General features: G+C 38.8%; 1 protein-coding gene across 1 annotated transcript in view; it reads left to right on the top strand.

Moving 5' to 3' along the window:
• The window catches only part of LOC144977356 (uncharacterized), a 65964-nt gene that overhangs the window by 40293 nt on the left and 5474 nt on the right, over positions 1-20197 (top strand). Inside the window, exons 11-24 of the mRNA XM_078922457.1 lie at positions 696-857; positions 1722-1875; positions 2427-2607; positions 3961-4056; positions 5046-5318; positions 5942-6069; positions 7666-7910; positions 8260-8395; positions 12732-12889; positions 13105-13199; positions 13967-14084; positions 14905-15055; positions 16135-16247; positions 17779-17986. Coding sequence (XP_078778583.1) covers positions 696-857; positions 1722-1875; positions 2427-2607; positions 3961-4056; positions 5046-5318; positions 5942-6069; positions 7666-7910; positions 8260-8395; positions 12732-12889; positions 13105-13199; positions 13967-14084; positions 14905-15055; positions 16135-16247; positions 17779-17986 — 2218 coding nt within the window. The remainder of the gene's footprint in view (positions 1-695; positions 858-1721; positions 1876-2426; positions 2608-3960; positions 4057-5045; positions 5319-5941; positions 6070-7665; positions 7911-8259; positions 8396-12731; positions 12890-13104; positions 13200-13966; positions 14085-14904; positions 15056-16134; positions 16248-17778; positions 17987-20197) is intronic.

The raw sequence follows: 20197 nt of genomic DNA, 5'->3' as shown, positions 1-20197 counted from the left end.
CTCACTCAATCCTAGATATTTTTGCTACTTTTTAAAATTGGAAAAATATATATTAAAAATGAGCATGTACATTGATAGTTTTATTCAACTATCATTAACATGTAAAAACATCTCATTCATCTGTGGTGTTTCATTCATCCTGTTTTGTTGATAAAGGGGACAGCTGAAACGTTGATTTGATATGTTTTTGTTATTAAATTGAAGCTTACATTCAATTTCACATTATTATTTATTATGTAAAAACTAAAAACGTTAGAGTCTAGCTTTGATAGTACGCCTTATAATTTGCCTCATGAAAATGTACTAAATAGGCATGGGATAAAAGTAACCCCGGGTAAACTACGGATATAGTCGGTGTTTGGGTTGAGTGAGTTAAGAGTTTGAATTAGTATTCTCATCAGCATCATCATCATCAACGTCGTCTTCATCATCATCATCATCATATTCATCATCATCATCATCATCATCATCATCATCCGCAGGAGCAGCAGCAGCACAGCACCATTTTCATTATTATTATTATTGTCATCATCATCATCATCATCATCATCATCATCATCATCATCATCATTATTATAATTATTGTTATTATTATTATTATTATTATTATTATTATTATTATTATTATTATTATTATTATTATTATTATTATTATTATTATTATCATCATCATCATCAAATTGTTGACTTTGTAGGTGCCAAACTCGCCCTTGACCTTGTGAACGGAGATAACTCTGTCCTGCCCAACCATACACTGGTGATGATGATTAAAGATACGCAATGTCAGTATGACCTGGCCACTAGTCAATTCATCTCCTTTGTACAGGACAGGGACCAGACTGTGGCGGGGATTCTGGGTAAGGTTATGTCGTCGTCTTCTTCTTCTTTCTTTTCTTCTTCTTTCTTTTCTTCTTCTTTTTCTCTTCTTCTTCTTCTTCTTCTTCTTCTTCTTCTTCTTCTTCTTCTTCTTCTTCTTCTTCTTCTTCTTCTTCTTCTTCTTCTTCTTCTTCTTCTTCTTCTTCTTCTGATGCCTGGGTTATTCAAGTCTTCCCTTGAAATAAATCCTAAAGACTAATTTCCCCTTGGAGTTGAATAAGGGAATTTTTAATTTTTGAGATTTATTTTTTTTCTTTTCCTTCTTTTCTTTTTTGGCTAAAGAAATTTTAGTCCTGCAGAACTTCAATGCCCAAACAGTTAAAGTTTCAAAAAATGTAAAAAAGGCCCAGAAAGTTCTAGGTCCAATGTTTATGTTTAGTGTTAAATGAAATAAAAAAGAAAGTAATTGAATGGACGCAGACTGGAGATTCAACTGAACAAAGTCTGTCTACAATGAATGTTCCTAAACACACACACACTCTCTCTCTCTCTCTCTCTCTCTCTCTCTCTCTCTCTCTCTCTCTCTCTCTCTCTCTCTGTGTGTGTCAAACACTCACACACACACATACATAAAAAAACACACACTCAAATACACACACTCAAATGCACACACTGACTCTCTCTCAAACACACATGTAAGAAAAACACATTCTCACACTCACGTACTGAATTACACACACACACTCTCTCTCTCTCTCTCTCTCTCTCTCTCTCTCTCTCTCTCTCTCTCTCTCTCTCTCTCTCTCTCTCTCTCTCTCTCTCTCTCTCACATACACACATACAAATAGAAAAAAATCCTTTATTTTTTCTTTCCCTGTCTCACATTGTCCATTGTTTTCTCCCAGGTCCAGGGTGTTCGGATCCTGCTGAGAGGGTGGCGTCTCTCTCCAAGAATTTCCACCTTCTAATGGTCAGTTATGGCGCTGAGGCAGAAGCGTTGTCAGACAGGAGCAAGTATCCGTACTTCTTTAGAACAGTTCCTCCAATACAACGATATAGGTAGGTTACACTCAAACATCCAGGTTAAAGGTTATATGTTATTATTCTCCTTTTGTGTGGGTATAAGGGGTCCTGATAGCTCAGTTGGTAGAGTGCTTGCTTCACAGTTCTATCCCGGGTGCAGTCGAGATTTTTTTTTCTGACCCCTGCCTCCCCCCCCCCCCCTCCACCCATCAGGGATGGATAGCTGAGTGTGATGGATCTGGCGGAATTTACTTTGCAACAGGCTAGCATCCTATCCATCCAAAAGGTAGCAAGCAATTGTGCTATTGTCCATTTCATAGAAACCGGGATAAATTCTGAAGGACAACTTTGTACGGCTATGTGGTCAAAAAAATCTCAACTGCACCTGGGATTGATATCGATCCTTGTGTGTGTGAAACGAGTGCTCTACCAACTGAGCTATCGCGCTCCCCCCCCCCCTCCCCCCATTGTTGTGGATAAATGACCCAAAATTTATTTTTAAAAAGGGGAAGAAAAAAAATCAGTTTTTTAGCATTTGAGATTAAAAATATTTATTTTACATCACATTTCTTATGGTCATTTTACAGTCAAGTCTACCCAGAATTGTTCAAAGAGCTAGGATGGGGAGTGGTTGGGGCTATAGCAGAAGATGGGCAGAAACTTCCAGACTATCACCTGACATTGCAGGACAAACTGCAGCATCATGGGATATCACTCATTGTCAAGAGGAAATATCTAAACAACTCGAGTGCTACGAACATCTCAGAGGTAAATAGGATATGTGGTCTCGTGTTATGACACTCGCTTTCGGATCGGAAGGTCCTGGGTTTGAGCCTTGCTCTGTGCATACTTGAGTCCTTGGAGAAGGCTCTTTACTCACATTCTCTCACCGTACTTAGGTGTAAAATGAGTACCTGGCCGTTAACAGCGTTGTCTCTGTCCGAAAAAAAATTATAATATTGCCAAAAAGGCGTCATGTCCCATCCTAAATGTTAAATGATGCTGTTGGCTAGGGACCCCTTGTAAAGCGCTTTGAGCACATTTAGTGGATATTGCACTATAAAAAAGCTCAATTAAAAAATTTAATTACTATTTTGTTGTTGTCTGATTAGGATGTTTGTTAAATAGAGGAAATAAAAATCACAGCATAAAATGTGTAGTTTCTATTCTTAACTTTAACTGTAAATGCCTTTTATAATAGCACATCAACACATATTCTCAACTGGCACGGTGTGTAGTGTTTACAGACAAATATTTACAAATCATTAAGTTGTCCACCAGAGCCGGAGTTTATCCCGATTTCTATAGCGTGAAACAGACAATAGCAATTGTTTGCTATCCTTTGGATAGTCTGTTAGATTTGGCGGAAAGTACTTTGCAATAGATTAGCGTCCTATCCAAAGGATAGGGAGTAATTGCTATTGTCCGTTTCACACTATAGAAACCGGGATAAACACTGGCTTCATGGGCCTAATGGCTGTGAAGGACTACTATTTTTTTAAAAACAGAAGCTGGTATGATTTTCCTGGCATGTTTTATCCTTAGTAGGTACAGTGAATAAACATTGATATTTTAACTTCAAAAAAAGAAGAACAGGACACTCAATGCAGGGCATTTCAGACTCAAAACCCTTTTTAAAGTCAACAATAAAAACGAGTGGTGGATGGCATCGACTGCATAGCGTCCCTCTCATGGGGTTCGAGCCCCCATCGCTGCAAAATTTTTATTCTCTATTGTCTTCTGGCACTTTTCTACTCGCTTCATTTTCTGTTAATAAAAAACGATAACATTTTTAGAAGAATTCTGAAAGATGGAAGAATTTGTGATAATGACAATGGTCATGATGATGATCATGACAATGACGACAACCACCACCACGATATCGATAATGCTAATGATGACGATGATGATGATGATGTTGATGATAAAGACTTTGGTCATGATAATGATGATGATGATGGTGGTGAAGTCGGTAAATACTTTGCAATAGATTAGCACAACTTCTATTTTCCATTTAAAGCTTTCAAAATACTTTTGGAATATTTTTTTTTACAGTCCACAGCTTGTAAAAGTTCCTATTTACGTTAGGCTCCGTTTACACCTTTTTCTCTTCCAATTCAGATTTTGCAGGAACTGAAAGCACAGAATGTCCGTGTCATCATAGCAGATGTGTTTAGTAACGTAGCCAGAGAGATAATGTGTGAGGCTTATAAACAGGTAGGGAATAGAATGGGGATGTTTAAAGTAGGGATTCAATATTTTTAAGCTTTTTTGCTTTTGTCTGTTGCCTTTAAAAAAGTAATACTGCAGACCACTCCGAATAATCGCAACTCGGTAAATCGCAACATTTTCACTGATCCCAAGATGTTGCGATTATCTGGAGTGGACTGAACCAAAATAAATGCTTAAAATGTTTAAAAATGAAAACAAAGAAAGTGTAAGTTGATAAACTGAATAATTCTGTTGTAAATATATGTGAGGCTGGCTGAGAAAATCCGGGAAGATGATGCGCCAAGCTTCGATTCGAGATATGAGCCAAAATTGAAGATTAAGTGTTTACCATAGCAACAAATTTTATTCAGAAAAAAATCCATAACTTGGGTTCTAATAGAAATAGAAAGAAAATTAAAAGTGGTAAACGATCAGATGTGGTCTACACCACTGCATACATTACTCAATTTATGAAATTTGCGCATCTTTCCGGGTTTTCTCAGCCAGCCACACATAGAGGAAAGTACTACCAGAAAATACAGGATATGAGGGCTACATTTGACTCCTGTCTGCCTTGTTCTCAGAGCAATAGTGGGAGATGAAGTATAGCTGTCCCAGCCAATTGACAAAACCACTCACCAACTTGCTCAAGAGGGGGGGTTAGAGGCCTCTGGTCCTATGATTACGAGTCAGATTTCTTAAGTTTGAAAGTCATGCAAATTTTCTCACCAATTCTTTACAGTCCAGATTTAAGTAAATCTTTTTTGTTTTGCCTGCTGATGCTTCTGATTTTACTGTTTGGGGCTGTTTTTATTGTTTGGGGCTGATTTTATTGTTAAGGGCTGATTTTACTGTTTGGGCTGATTTTACTGTTTGGGGCTGATTTTACTGTTTGGGGCTGTTTTTCCTGTTTGGGGCTGATTTTATGGTTAAAGGATGTACTCTTACAAAATATATATCGTAATTGAAAAACCAATGCTTTCTTTCAATGCCAGAAAATGACTGGATATGAAGGCTACATCTGGTTCCTGCCGTCCTGGTATCCAGATCAATGGTGGGACGTGGAGTTTTACAACAGTCGGCCCAGCCACCTGGAGCAACACTTGGCCATGGAGAATGTTCCCTGCACCACCGTGCAGCTCTTATCAGCCATTGAGGGCCATTTTATTCTGTCCAAGGCTTTCACCGCTCCCCTGGATACAAAAGTAGCAGGGGGGATAACTGTCAAGCAGTACAAGGAAACGTACGCTCTACGATGTGGAATGGCGGTGAGTTCGTTACTGTCAAGACATTTTGATCCAGTTCCTTCCTTATAAAACGGCTTTGTGGTTTTGTGGTGTGATACATGCCTTGTCACTTGAAGGTTTTGGGTTCAAGTCCTGCTATTGATGACATTCCTTGGGAATGACTTTCTATATTCATTCTTTCATTGCACTCTGGTATAAAATGAGTACCTTACCAGTACTGTAATGACATTGTCTCTCTGAGTTGAAAAAGAAAAGGCAATAGCACTTTTCAGGCATCCTGCTGCATCATCCGTGCTAAGTCTTACTATAAGATAAAAGCTCCTAGAGCATATTAAATGAATTTTATGCTATATAAAAACTCAAAGTTTCTTTTTTTAATTTTTTTTTTCTTTTTCAATTTTGTTGATTTTGTTTGTTTTGTTTGTTTTGTTTTGTTTTTGAGAAGAAAAAAAAAGAAACTGTAAAAAAAAAAAAAGAAATATAAAAAAGAAAACAAAAAAAAAAATCAAATGAAAAAAAAAACCCTATTGGGAATTCTACTTCTGGGTTAAATGTATGTGGGAAATTTGAGTTATTGAATGAATTATTTCTCTTATCTCTTTTTTTTTTTTGTAATAAATAGATTTAATTTGCTTTATTCTCAGCATGTAGAAGAAAGCAATTTTGCCAGTTTTGTCTACGATGCAGTGTGGGTTTTTGCCAAGGGACTTCACTCTGTGCTACAGAAAAACCAGAGGGCTTTGAAGACGCTCCATACAAAAGAAACAGCACGGTATGTTGTCGATTCTTAAAATGTCGAATAAAAAACTATAATAATATTACATCTATTCTTTGTTTATCGTCTTCATGTCCATTGTATAATGTGTAGAGAATGTCAATGTGACCCACTTTGTCAATCTGGTATTATATAGATCTGCCAACTACTCGTAAAAATACGAATTTTTGGGTCCTAATTGACGATTACGATATAAAGATCTTTAATTCAATAGACTTCTTTAAAACAAAGTTTTGCTGTCAGGGCTAGTATATAATGGTGTTTAAAGCATCAATTTAATGTATTAAAACACAAATTGTTCATTTTTAAGGGTAGTTATAATGTCTACTATGCAGACATTTCTACTTGAAATTGGAAAAATTTGTAGTTTTCAGGGATTTTAACACAGTAGACATTATAACTGCCCTTAAAAATGACAAATTTTTGTTTAAATACATTCAAAATGCTTTAAACTCCTATATATATATCTACGAAATTTTCCTCGTTGTAGGTAGGTCTGACTAAATTATTACCCCTGAAAACTACGAATTTTTTCAATCCAAGTAAGGAAATTTGTATTTTGTTGCAGAGAAATGGGTGAAGAAAATGTAGTTGAAAGTCAAAGTAATCAGAATTATAGAAGTCAAGTATTTTTAAGTTTAGGGAACAAAATTCAGTGAAGACATTTATTTTAACTCGGGTTTCATTATTTAAGGGGGATCCTGATAACTCAGTAGTTAGAGCCCTTAGCCAATGGATTGAGAATGATTTTGGATGATGTTAAGATTATTTTTTTGGACCTGCCACCTGTCCACCGAGCAGTGATTGGGAAGCTGGGTCTGATGGAAAGTACTCAGATTTGAATTTTTGATTTAAAGCTTAAAATTTGAATCAATTGCACACCTTCCTTAAGGATATTGTGTTTTGTGTCATAAACCTCAAATAATGTCCAAATGAATAAACATTGATCTCTCTCTCTCTCTCTCTCTCTCTCTCTCTCTCTCTCTCTCTCTCTCTCTCTCTCTCCCTCCCTCTACCTCAATCTCCCTCACTCTCCCTCTACCTCAATCTCCCTCACTTTCCCTCTACCTCAATCTCCCTCACTCTCCCTCTACCTCAATCTCCCTCACTCTCCCTCTACCTCTCTCTCTCTCTCTCTCTCTCTCTCTCTCTCTCTCTCTCTCCCTCTACCTCAATCTCCCTCACTCTCCCTCTACCTCAATCTCTCTCTCTCTCTCTCTCTCTCTCTCTCTCTCTCTCTCTCTCTCTCTCTCTCTCTCTCTCCCTCTACTTCAATCTCTCTCTCTCTCCCTCTACCTCAATCTCTCTCTCTCTTTCTCTCTCTCCCTCTACCTCAATCTCCCTCACTCTCCCTTTACCTCAATCTCTCTCTCTCTCTCTCTCTCCCTCTACCTCAATCTCTCTCTCTCTCTCTCTCTCTCTCTCTCTCTCTCTCTCCCTCTACCTCAATCTCCCTCACTCTCCCTTTACCTCAATCTCTCTCTCTCTCTCTCTCTCTCTCTCTCTCTCTCTCTCTCCCTGTACCTCAATCTCCATCTCAATCTCTCCCTGGATCTCTCTCTTTCTATCTCCCCCCCCCCCTCGTTCCTACAGAGTATTCCGTAGAGCGATATCGCAGGTCAACTTTATGGGAGTTTCTGGACAAATTGTGTTCAATAAAAGTGACCGCAATGCTGACCTCATCATGCTGCAATTCTTTTCCAATGAGACGCGGGTCATCGGTCACTACATTCCGTTCAAGCAAGCAAAGGGAGATCAGCAAGGCGAGCTGAAGCTGGATGTCACGGCTATTAGATGGTTGTCTCCCCTTGGGGCTCATGTGTATCCTCTAAAGGAAGGTGGGGTCTGAAAGGCGTGGTCTTGTTTTTATTTGTTTTGGTTCATCATCATCATCATCATCATCATCATTGTTATCATCATTATCATCATCATCAGTGTCATTATCATCATCATCATCATCATCATCATCATACTGTAGTCATCATCATCATCATCATCATTGTCATTGTTGACTAGTTCATCATCGTCATCATCATTATCATCAACATCATCATCATCATCAAAATCAACATCATCATCATCATCATCCTCATCATTATCATCATCATCATCATCATCATCATATCATCATCATTATCATCATCATCATTATATCAATGCTCATCTCTATTTTTTTCCAATCCCCAGAAGATGACGATTGCCCCATCGAGTCTGTAAGAGCCAGTCTAAATTCTTCCTGCCTGGTAGCTTTCCTCATCATCACCGTCATACCAGTTATCTTCATTTTTGTCTGCATCATGATTTTCACCTTCGTCAAACTCAAGTAATTTCTTCATCTCAGTTTGGTTTTTATTCAGGGTTTTTAACTGTCACCAGTGGGAGCTGATTGGGTAACCATTTGCCTTGGGAGATGATGATGCAATCATTTACCTCTGGGTGGGATTCCTAATCTCCCATAGTGGGCAGGGAGGGACTTACTGTGTCTTCTATCCCCCTATATCTGTTTTCCAACATGCTTTCTGTCTCTTGGAATGAGATTACTTGTCCTGGCCCTGGCCGGATATCCTTGCTGGGAGGGAAACAGTCAATGTATGGTTAGAGATTTGGGAGATGATATTTTTTATCTTGTCAATCATCTCTCTGTTATGTATTGTATTACTATTTGTTCTACATATATCATGATTTGTAAACATTTGAATGTATTCCTCTGGGTGGGGTTCCTACCTCCCATAGTGGGCAGGGGGGTACATACTGTGTCTTCTATCCCCTTATAACTGTTTTCCAACATGCTTTCTGTCTTTGTCTTGGAATGAGATTACTTGGTTTTGTCCTGGCCCTGGCCGGAGTCCTAGCTGGGAGGGAAACAGTCAAATGCATAGTTATTGTTTTGGGAGATGCTATTTTTTTCCTTGTAAATCATCTCTCTGTTATGCAGTGATGCCAAAACTCCGGTTTCACCGGAAAAAACTCCGGTATGGAGCAAAAAATTCTGGGCTCAGGGCAACTTCCGTCAAATTCCGGTGAACTACCACATCATCATCATTGCCACTAGTATTACAACCATCATCACTACCACTACTACTGCAACCACCACCACATCATCATTACTGCCATTACTACTACAACCACCACCACCACATCATCATCAGTACCACAACTGCAACCACCACCACCACATCATCATCATCACTACCACTACCACAACTACCATCACCATTACAATCACCACCACCACATCATCATCACTACCACTACTACTACAACCACCATTACCACTACCACAACTGCAACCACCACCACCACATCATCATCATCACTACCACTACCACAACTACCATCACCATTACAATCACAGCCACCACGTCATCATCACTACCACTACTACTACAACCGCCATCACCACATCATCACCACTACTACTACACCACCACCGCCACATCATCATCACTACCACTACTACCACAACCACCATCACCACATCATCATCACTACCACTACTACTACAACCACCAGCATCACATTATCACTACCACTACTACTGCAACCACCACCACCACCACATCATCATCACTGCAACTATCACTACTACTACAACCACCACCACCACATCATCACTACCACTACTACTACAACCACCCCCACGTCATCATTACCACTACTACTACAACCACCACCACCACATCATCATCACTACCACTAATACTACTACAACCACCACCACATCATCATCACTACCACTACTACATCACCACATCATCATCACTACCACTACTACTACAACCACCACCACCACTACTACAACCACCACCACCACTACTACAACCACCATCACCACCACCACTACATCGTCATTACCTCTACTACTACAGCCACCACCATCACATCATTACTACCACTACTACTACAACCACCACAACCACATCATCATTACTGCTACTACTACAACCACCACCACCACCACATCATCACTACCACTACTACTGCAACCACCACCACCACATTATCATAGCTGCAACTACCACTACTACTACAACCACCACCACCACATCTTCACTACCACTACTACTACAATACCACCACCACCACCACCACCACATCATCATTACCACTACTACTACAACCACCACATCATCACTACCACCAATACTACTCCAACCACCACCACCACATCATCATCACTACTTCTACTACTACAACCACCACTACAACATCCTCACTACCACTACTACTACAAGCACCACCACCACCTCATCTTCATCACTACCACTACTACTACAACCACCACCACCACATCATCATCACTACCACTGCTACTACAACCACCACCATCACATCATCACTACCACCACTACTACTATAACCACAACAACCACATCGTCATCACTACTACTACTACCACTACTACTACTACTACTACTACTACTACTACTACTACTACTACTACTACTACTACTACTACTACTACTACTACTACTACTACTACTACTACTACTACTACTACTAACTACTAACTATACTATACTACTACTACTACTACTACTACTACTACTACTACTACTACTACTACTATACTACTATACTATTACAACCACACCACCACTACCACATCATCACTACTACTACTACTACTACTACTACTACTACTACTACTAACTACTACTACTACTATTACTTACTACTACTACTACTACTACTACTACTACTACTACACTACTACATACTACTACTACTACTACTACTACAACCACTACAACATCATCATCACTATCACTACTAATACAACCACCAGCACCACATCATCATCACGACCAGTACTACTACAACCACCACCACCACATCATCACTACCACTACAATCACCACCACATCATCATTACCACTACTACTACTACAACCACCACCACATCATCACTACCACTACTACTACAACCACCACTACCACATCATCATCACTACCATTTGTACTATAACCACCATCACCACCACATCATCACTACCACCACTACTACAACCACCACCACATCATTATCGTCACGACCACAACTACTACAACCACTATATCACCACCACCTCATCATCACTACCACTACTACTTCAACCACCACCATATCATCATCACTACCACTAACAACAACGATTATCACATCTTCATCATCACTACCATTATTACTACAACCACCAACACCACATCATCCTCCTACCACCAGTACTACAATGTCTACCATTAGGTTTTGGAGCTTTATTCATTTGAAATAAGGAAACTTTGGGATTGTATTTGGCAATGTGTTTATGTATCATGATATAATTCTAATCAGTTATCTATTTAGAACAATACAATATGTAAACACAATACCATTCCAATTCCTTTTTCTTGTGTGCGGAAATTCCTCTTTCGGCATTGAAATTCCTACGAGTGGTGCCTGAAACTCCTGTGAGCCAAATTTAAAGTTGGCGTCTCTGTGTTATGTATTAGTATATTTATTTTTAATGTATAATGTAAGCATATGAGTGTATTCCTCTTTGTAGGATTTTGTGCTTGTGTCCGGATGAGACTTAAAGGTGATCTCAAACTAAGTACATTGGTGGTGTGCTCTTGGAATCTACATCTGATCCCTATTTGTCCCCAGTTCCTCTATGTCTTACTTTTTCTTGGGTGCTTTAACTGTAATTCTAGAACTTTTTACTATCCCATTTTCTTCCTTTTTACTGGCGCTGATATAACCTAAATGTGTTGCAAGCGCCGTAAAACCCTTAAAAACATAAAACAATGTATTCCTCTTAGTGGGGACCTGTGCTTTTAGGTGATCTCAAACTAAGTACATTGATAGTGTGCTCTTGGAATCTACATCAGTTCCCTATTTGAACCAATTCCCCTTTGTCTTATGTTTTCCTCAAGTCCTTTTAATTGTACATCTAGAATGTTTTTACTATCCAACGTTCTTCCTTTTTACTGGCGCTGAATGACCTAAATGTGTTTAAAGCACTGTAAAATCCTTAAAAACATAAATCAAATTATTTACCTTTGGATTTGCAGGGCTTAATTCAGATAGGCTACTGATACTTTTTTCCTTTGACCTCAGTTTTTATAGACTTAAAAATCAAGTAGCTACTGACACCCTGGTGTCTTAGAATCACATTATCAATGTCTTACCCTTTAGTCTTGGATATGCATTCCACTATATCTATGACCGTGATTGCTTAAATCAGAATTCTCTTAATATTCTATTCATATTTTTAAAAACCCCAAAAAACTTGAGCTTTTATACATCGCAATATTCACTAAACATGCTCAAAGCGGTTTACAAGGGGTCCCTGATCAACAGCAACACTTAACATGTAGGGCATTACATGACACCTATAAGGCGATATTACAATTTTTTTCGGACTGAGACAACGCTGTTAATGGCCAGGTACTCATTTTACACCTGAGTATGGTGAGAGAATGTGAGTGAAGAGCCTTTTCCAAGGACTCCAACTATGCGCCGAGTGAGGCTCGAACTCGGGACTTTCCTATCCAAACGCGAGTGTCATACCACAAGACCACATAGAATTTGGTTTGTAATATATTTAGTATATGAAGCTAAGTAATATGAGTCAAGTTACATTTTTGCTTGTTTTGTGATATTTTACTGTTTCCATTTATTTTATTTGTTATCACAGGAGGAATGTGAAGATGAGTGAGTACCGAGTGACTCACGACCGAATGAAGGAGTTGGGTCTTCTCAAAGAGGAGGATCGATTCATTCTATTGGTTGACGACTGGGAGGTGGCACGGAAGGACATTGTCCTCAATAGGGAACTAGGGGAAGGAGCTTTTGGTAGGTTTTTGTTTTTCATCACCAGTTGTTTTGGGGGGTTTTATTTGTGATAAGTAATTTTAGTTCCAAAGGAAATTGATTTGTAATGTATTTAGTATCTGAAGCTAAGTAATAGGAGTCTAATTTATAAGCTACAAAACCATTAAGTCTTTGTGGACTTTCATCTTTAATTCTACCCGAGTCATTTATTCTTTATAAATTGTTTTCCATTCCAGGGACTGTGATGGGAGGAGAGATGTACATCGAGAATGACGGATGGGTGTCTGTTGCTGTCAAAACTCTCAAACCAGATTTCAAAGTGGAGGAAAAAGTGAGTTTGAATAGGATAACAGCCATTTTAGTAAAAATGCAGTTGAAACCTCTTAATTGGAACATCAACATTAATCAGACATTGTCCCAATTAAGCAGTTGTTTTGGTTAAGAGGCATTCTGATCAACTTTTTCGACTTAAGTTATAACAAGTTGATTTTTTCAGCAAGTGATAGTCTATGAAATTTAACCTTGCTTTGTTGAAGTTAATGTTCTAAATTCGGTTCCATTACCAATCCCCCCTCCTCCCCCTGCCGACCTCCTGGCCAAGATTCTGACATTTTATCTAAACTGTAGAGGAAAATTTATGAAAATATTTTTGTTTTACTCGTTAATGGGTTCAACATTTTGAATTTTTAGTGTCTGTTTGTGGTCGTCAATTACAATATAAAGTTACAATTTTTTTCTACCAACAAAAATTAACTTTCATTCGCACAGTCACAGATTTTCCTGTGTGAAGTAAAAATTATTTTTTCTGAAAATTTCATTTGTAGAAAAAATAAATCAAAGGGGAAAATACATTTCTTGTCTTTTTACTTGTTTTTGTTTGAAAAAAAATGTCAGATTTAAAACAAAGAAAAAAGAAAAGCATTTTGAAATGTTTTCCAACAGCTGGATGTCTTTACAGCATAAGAATAGTTAAAACTTAAAATTGAGAATTTTTTATTTACCTGGATTAAACTGGTAGTCTGGTGATTCTTAGAATTTTGATTGGAAAAATGTGAGAGTTTGTTTTTAATAAGATGAATTGATGTGTTGTGTCGACAGCTGGAGTTTCTGAGCGAAGTGAACATGATGAAGAAGCTGAAGCATCCAAATGTGGTCAAACTCTTGGGTGTCTGTACCAGGGAAGTCGTTTATGCCATCATGGAATTCATGTTACATGGTAAGTATATTGTTTAATGTGGTACAACTTTTGGGTGTCTGGACCAAGGATGTCGTTTATTCCATCATGGAATTCATGTTACATGGTAGGTACATTGTATAATGTGGTACAACTCTTGGGTTACATGAAAAATCGTTAATGTCATCAAAGAATTTATGTTACACGGTAGGAACATTGTATAGAATTAATTCAAAAAGTGAGTTAAGCAGCAATTGTTTCTATGTTACATGTGTGTGTTGAGAATATGGCCATTAAGCATAAATGCTGGATAACAAACTTCGCGACGTATTTGTGTAGCACCCATGGCCTCAAGAAGTTGAGGAGAATGGCTCAAGATAGACATAAGAGTTTGAAACCACTTTTTTTTGGAGTGGTGGATAGCTCAGACAGTAGAACCACGCTCTCCCCGGCCAGGCAGAGTTGTTGTACCAGTAAGGTCACGGGTTCGAACCCCCATCGCTGCGCGAGATTTTTATTCTCTATTGTCTTCTAGGACTTTCCTACTCACTTCATTTCTTGAACATTGTATAATCTGCTACAACTCACGGATGTCTTAATGTTGGAAGACCCAGACATCTTTCATCTTTCTTCATAGGATATATCATGAAGAATACTTTTTGAATTTTATTTACTTACAAACGTATTATGTTAGAATGCTGGTTGTTTTGGTCTTTATTTTAAGTCTATTGAATGAATGAATGCATGACCAGACCGTGGAAACATCTTGGGTTACATATCAATGTGATAGTAAATTATAATTTCCATTCAGGATAATTAAAGTTCATTTTATCATCATTTTTCCGTCTCTGTCTTTTTCCAGGTAATTTGAAGACATTCCTGCTGTCTCGTCGACACCTGGTTGGTCAAGGGGTCAAGGAAGCAGAAGACACTCAGCCTGAACGTCTGACTCAAATGGCCATTGACGTGGCCCGGGGGTTGGATTATCTGCATTCCAACAAGTATGTACACAGGTAAGGGCTTCGAATACTTGTATTTTATAATATGTAGTCCTTCAGAGCCATTTGGCCCATAGAATTGGAATTTATCCCGGTTTCTAAGGCGTGAAACAGACAATAGCAATTGCTTGCTATCCTTTGGATAGGATGGTAGTCTATCGCAAAGTACTTTTCACAAAATCTAACAGACTCTGCTACCCATTCACTGCTGGGTGGACAGGCAGGGGTGTCAGAAAAAATCCTCGACTACACCCAGGATTGACTTGGTCCGTTTGCATGTGAAACAAGTGCTCTATCAAATGAGCTATCATGACCCCCTTTAAGAGATGATAGAGAGGAGAAGATTGTTTTGTTAAGGAATATGTAGCAGGGCCTGTGTTTTTACTTTATGATTTATTTTTAACTTGAGCTTTTTGATTTTTGTTTTTCTTTGTTGTTTTTTTTGTTTTGTTTTTTTTTGCTTTGTTTTTTGGTCATGTTTTGTCCTGTCATTCTGTCCTTGATAAGAATGGCTTGTTTCCAATATAAAACGATAGTTAGTAAGAAAGATAACTTAAAAAATAGAGATTTATTTTATTCATAAATGGACACATTGAAATTGGAAAGAAAGAATGGAGCCTTATTATCACTGGAGCATCATTTAATATCGTGAACAGATTGTTCAATATACCCTGTGTATACTTCAGTTTTTAAAAAAAATTTAAAAAATTGAGCTTTTATAAAGCGCATTATCCACTAAACATGCTCAAAGCGCTTTACAAGGGGTCCCTGGCCAACAGAAACATTTAACATGTAGGACAGGACATGACGCCTTTTAGGCGATATTACAATTTTTTTTCGGACAGATACAACGTATTAACGGACAGGCACTCATTTTACACCTGAGTACATGAGAGAATGTGAATAAAGAGCCTTCTCCAGGACTCAACTATGCGCTGAGCGAGGCTCGAACCCAGGACCTTCCGATCCGAAAGCGAGTGTCATACCACGAGACCACTAAGCCACACTTCAGTTTTCAAATTTATTTTTGTTTTCAAGGAAGCTATGACCAAGTTTTGATTTTATTTGTTCCAATTTTGGTTGATTTTCCCCAGGGATTTAGCATGCCGTAACTGTCTTGTCCACGCCAACAAAACGGTCAAGATCGGAGACTTTGGAATGACAAGACACATGTCGGATACGGATATTTACAGATTTGAAAGAAAAGGTGAGGATTTGGTTGTCTAAAATGTGTATTTTTTCTTGTGATTTAGAAAAAAAATGTTGTTCCATACTTAGGCAATTTAAATTAGGCATGGGCTCTCTTGCACTTTCATGATTGACTGGTAGGTCACCTCTTGTTGTCTCTTCTATCTCCTCTCCCCCCCCCCCCCCCCCCCCCCCACACACACACACACACATATCTGATTCTCCGCCTGTCTCTCCTTCTCCTGGCATAAAAATGACTTGGTTTTGCTCTAGCTCTGACTGGGTTTTTCAGCTATGGGGGAAATGGTCAAAACGGTATTATAATATATTCGAGTCAGCCAGGTGCTAAAAAGGGATATAAAAGTTACAAGAAACAGAAATTTAAGGTTTTAACCCAAGTTTCTTATAGTTCAGTATAAATTTGTTTGAAGCATTTCACCCACCTGTTGTATTACTGTTTAAGTTGGTCACAGATATAGATTTCAGTGCTGCCAACTTTACATAAAACAATTCGCATTAATACGCATTTTCTTTCATGGTATGCATTTTGCTGAGGATTGTACACATTATTAAATAACAATCATACATTCTTTTGGTGTACTTAAACACTTTAATCTATATTTTGACCCGGAAGTTCATGCAGGGAGGTCAATATGATAGCTGGCTAAGTAAGGTCAAATTAGATTTATATGGATTCTGGAAGTGGATACTATTTATATAAGAGTAAGTTTATTCATTAATTTAAATGTCAACTATATTATTGCTACCGTCATCAGATTTAGCGGCTATGTGGTCTTGTGGTATGACACTCGCTTTCGGATCGGAAGGTTCTGGGTTTGAGCCTTGCTCGGCGCATAGTTGAGTCCTTGGAAAAGACTCTTTACTCACATTCTCTCACTGAAGTCAGGTGTAAAATGAGTCCCTGGCCATCAACAGCGTTGTCTCTGTCGGAAAAAATTGTAATATTGCCTAACAGGCTTCATGTCTCATTCTACATGTTACGTGTTGCTGTTGGTCAGGGACCCTTTGTAAAGCGCTTTGAGCACATTTAGTAGGAATTGCGCTATATAAAAGCTCTAGCTTCGCGTTGATTATCATTTTTGCAGGATTGTACGCATTTATTAAAAAAAAAAAATTCTTTTAATTGAGCTTTTATATAGCACAATATCCACTACATGTGCTCAAAGCACTTTACAAGGGGCCCTGGCTAACAGCAACATTTAACATTTAGGACGGGACATGGCGCCTGTTGGGCGATGTTACATTTTTTTTTCGGACAGAGACAACGGCTAGGTACTCATTTTACACCTGAGTACGGTGAGAGAATATGAGTAAAGAGCCTACTCCAAAGACTCAACTATGGGCCAAGTGAGGCTCGAACCCAGGACCTTCTGATTCGAAAGTGAGTATCATACAACAAGACCGCATATCAGCAGTAAGGTTGACTCATTTTGGTTCGCCATTGTACACATTTTCATTGACTAGGGTTGGCAGCACTGAGATTTTATGCTTGTGTTTATTTTGTCATTTTTTTCACCCCTCGTCACCAGGCATGTTACCGGTCCGATGGACGGCCCCAGAAAGTCTGAAGGACGGAATCTACACGGCCAAGTCTGACATTTGGTCCTTTGGTGTCTTAGTCTTTGAGATTGTGACCTTTGGGAGTTTTCCCTATCAGGGCATGTCCAACAAGGAAGTTCTGGACTACGTCGGGCGGGGACTTCCTCTTCCTCTGCCAGACAAATGCCCAAGGGATCTGTAAGTGTTGACCTGGATCCAGTCACTTCAAATCCAATCTCATTATGGTGTCAAGATAATTTTATAAAAAGAATTTCTAGTTTCATCTTGAATTGAAATAAATCTCCGATTCAACATGTATTTATTTTTATTTGATAAGCCCTGAAATGGGCCAAGCAGCAAATTTTTAAGAGATTGACGTAAATTATGTGATTTTTTTTTTTTTATCTTAGTGCGGCTATGTGGTCTTGTAGTATGACACTCACTTTTGGATCGGAAGGTCCTGGGTTCGAGCCTCGCACAGTGCGTAGTTGAGTCCTTGGAAAAGGCTCTTTACTTTAATCTTAATTGAAGGCTGAATCTAAGACTAACCTTGAAATGCCTTTAAATACAAGGGCGCATAACGACATAATACAAAGAGCAGCCAGGCGTATTGCAAACAATTTCTCTAGAAATGCAAGCGATTCACAAGCGTGACTCAGAGGTTTGGGCCAGAAACACTTCATACATGCAAAAAGAAAACAAAGCAAAAAAACTAGAGCTTTTATATAGTGCAATATCCACTAAATGTGCTCAGAGCGGTTTACAAAGGGTCCCTGACCAATAGCAACATGTAACATATAGAAGAACGAGACATGATGCCTGTTAGGTGATATTACAATTTTTTTCTGACAGAGAAAACGTTGTTGGCAGCCAGGTACTCATTTCACAAATGTGTACGATGAGAGAATGTGAGTGAAGAGTCTTTTCCAAGGACTCAACTATGCGCCAAACAAGGCTTGAACCCAGGACGTTCCGATCTGAAAGCGAGTGTCATACCACAAGACCACATAGCCGCAGAAAGAGAGACAGAATCACTAAGTTTGAATTCAATAAGCAATTTTTTTAAATTAAAAAAACAAATTATTAATATAATTATTTGATATAGCGCCAGTATCCACAAATAGTGCTCAGGTGTGCTTTACAGTAGTTTTTTTAGTGTCACACATGTTCTTTCATTCGACTACAAAATCACAACAACAGTCACAAACTGTGAGAATGGTTTCCTTTTGTGTGACAGTGAAAATGAAATTGTTATCTGATGTTGGATTTTTTTCTTGTGTCCATATGGATGGTTTATAGTTTTGCAGAGTGATTCTCCATAAAAGGGGGCGAGTACAAAATGGAAGAAGAAAAAGAAGAATCTCAAATAGCATGGTATACAACATTCACTTAAAGTATTTAACACAATGTAAAAGGTGATGTAAACAGTGCTAATCATATGGCAATGTAAGTCAAAATTGACCATTCTTTTTCAATGTTTTACAAGTTTAAATCCTCTCTCTCTCTCTCTCTCTCTCTCTCTCTCTCTCTCTCTCTCTCTCTCTCTCCTCTCTCTCTCTCTCTCTCTCCTCTTCTCTCTCCTCTCCTCTCTCTCCTTCTCTCTCTCTCTCTCTCTCTCTCTCTCTCTCTCCTCTCTCTCTCCTCTCTCTCTCTCTCTCTCCTCTCCTCTCTCTCTCTCTCCTCTCTCTCTCTCTCTCTCTCTCCTCTCTCTCTCTCCTCTCTCTCTCTCTCTCTCTCTCTTCTCTCTCCTCTCTCTCTCTCTTCTCTCTCTCTCTCTCTCTCCTCTCTCTCTCTCTCTCTCCTCTCTCTCTCTCTCTCTCTCTCTCTCTCTCTCTCTCTCTCTCTCTCTCTCTCTCTCTCTCTCTCTCTTCTCTCTCTCTCTCTCTCTCTCTCTCTCTTCTCTCTCTCTCTCTCTCTCTCTCTCTCTCTCCTCTCTCTCTCTCTCCTCTCTCCTCTCCTCTCTCTCCTCCTCTCTCTCTCTCTCTCGCGCAAACCTTCATAATATGGTTTACATGTTCACGTCTCTCTCTTTCCAGCCAAACCTTCATGTGGTTAACATGTTTACATCTCTCTCTCTTTCTCCAGCCAAACCTTCATCAAGTGGTTTACATGTTTACATCTTCTCTCTTTATCCAGCCAAACCTTCATCAGTGGTTTACATGATAACATCTTCTCTTTCTCCAGCCAAACTTTCTAAACTTTCATCAAGTGGTTTACACGTTTACATCTCTCTCTTTCCAGCCAAACCTTCATCAAGTGGTTTACATGTTTACATCTCTCTCTCTCTCTCTCTCTCTCTCTCTCTCTCTCTCTCTCTCTCTCTCTCTCTCTCTATCTCTCTCTCTCTCCAGCCAAACCTTCATCAAATGGTTTGCATGTTTATGTCTCTCTCTTTCCAGCCAAACCTTC

The sequence above is a fragment of the Berghia stephanieae genome, chromosome 7, assembly GCF_034508935.2.
Source record: "Berghia stephanieae isolate SIO BIC M18660-M18661 chromosome 7, UCSD_Bste_1.3, whole genome shotgun sequence".
Classification (NCBI taxonomy): domain Eukaryota; kingdom Metazoa; phylum Mollusca; class Gastropoda; order Nudibranchia; family Aeolidiidae; genus Berghia; species Berghia stephanieae.
Note: the sequence above shows the minus strand (reverse complement) of the source record. Positions and strands in the feature narration are given on the sequence as shown.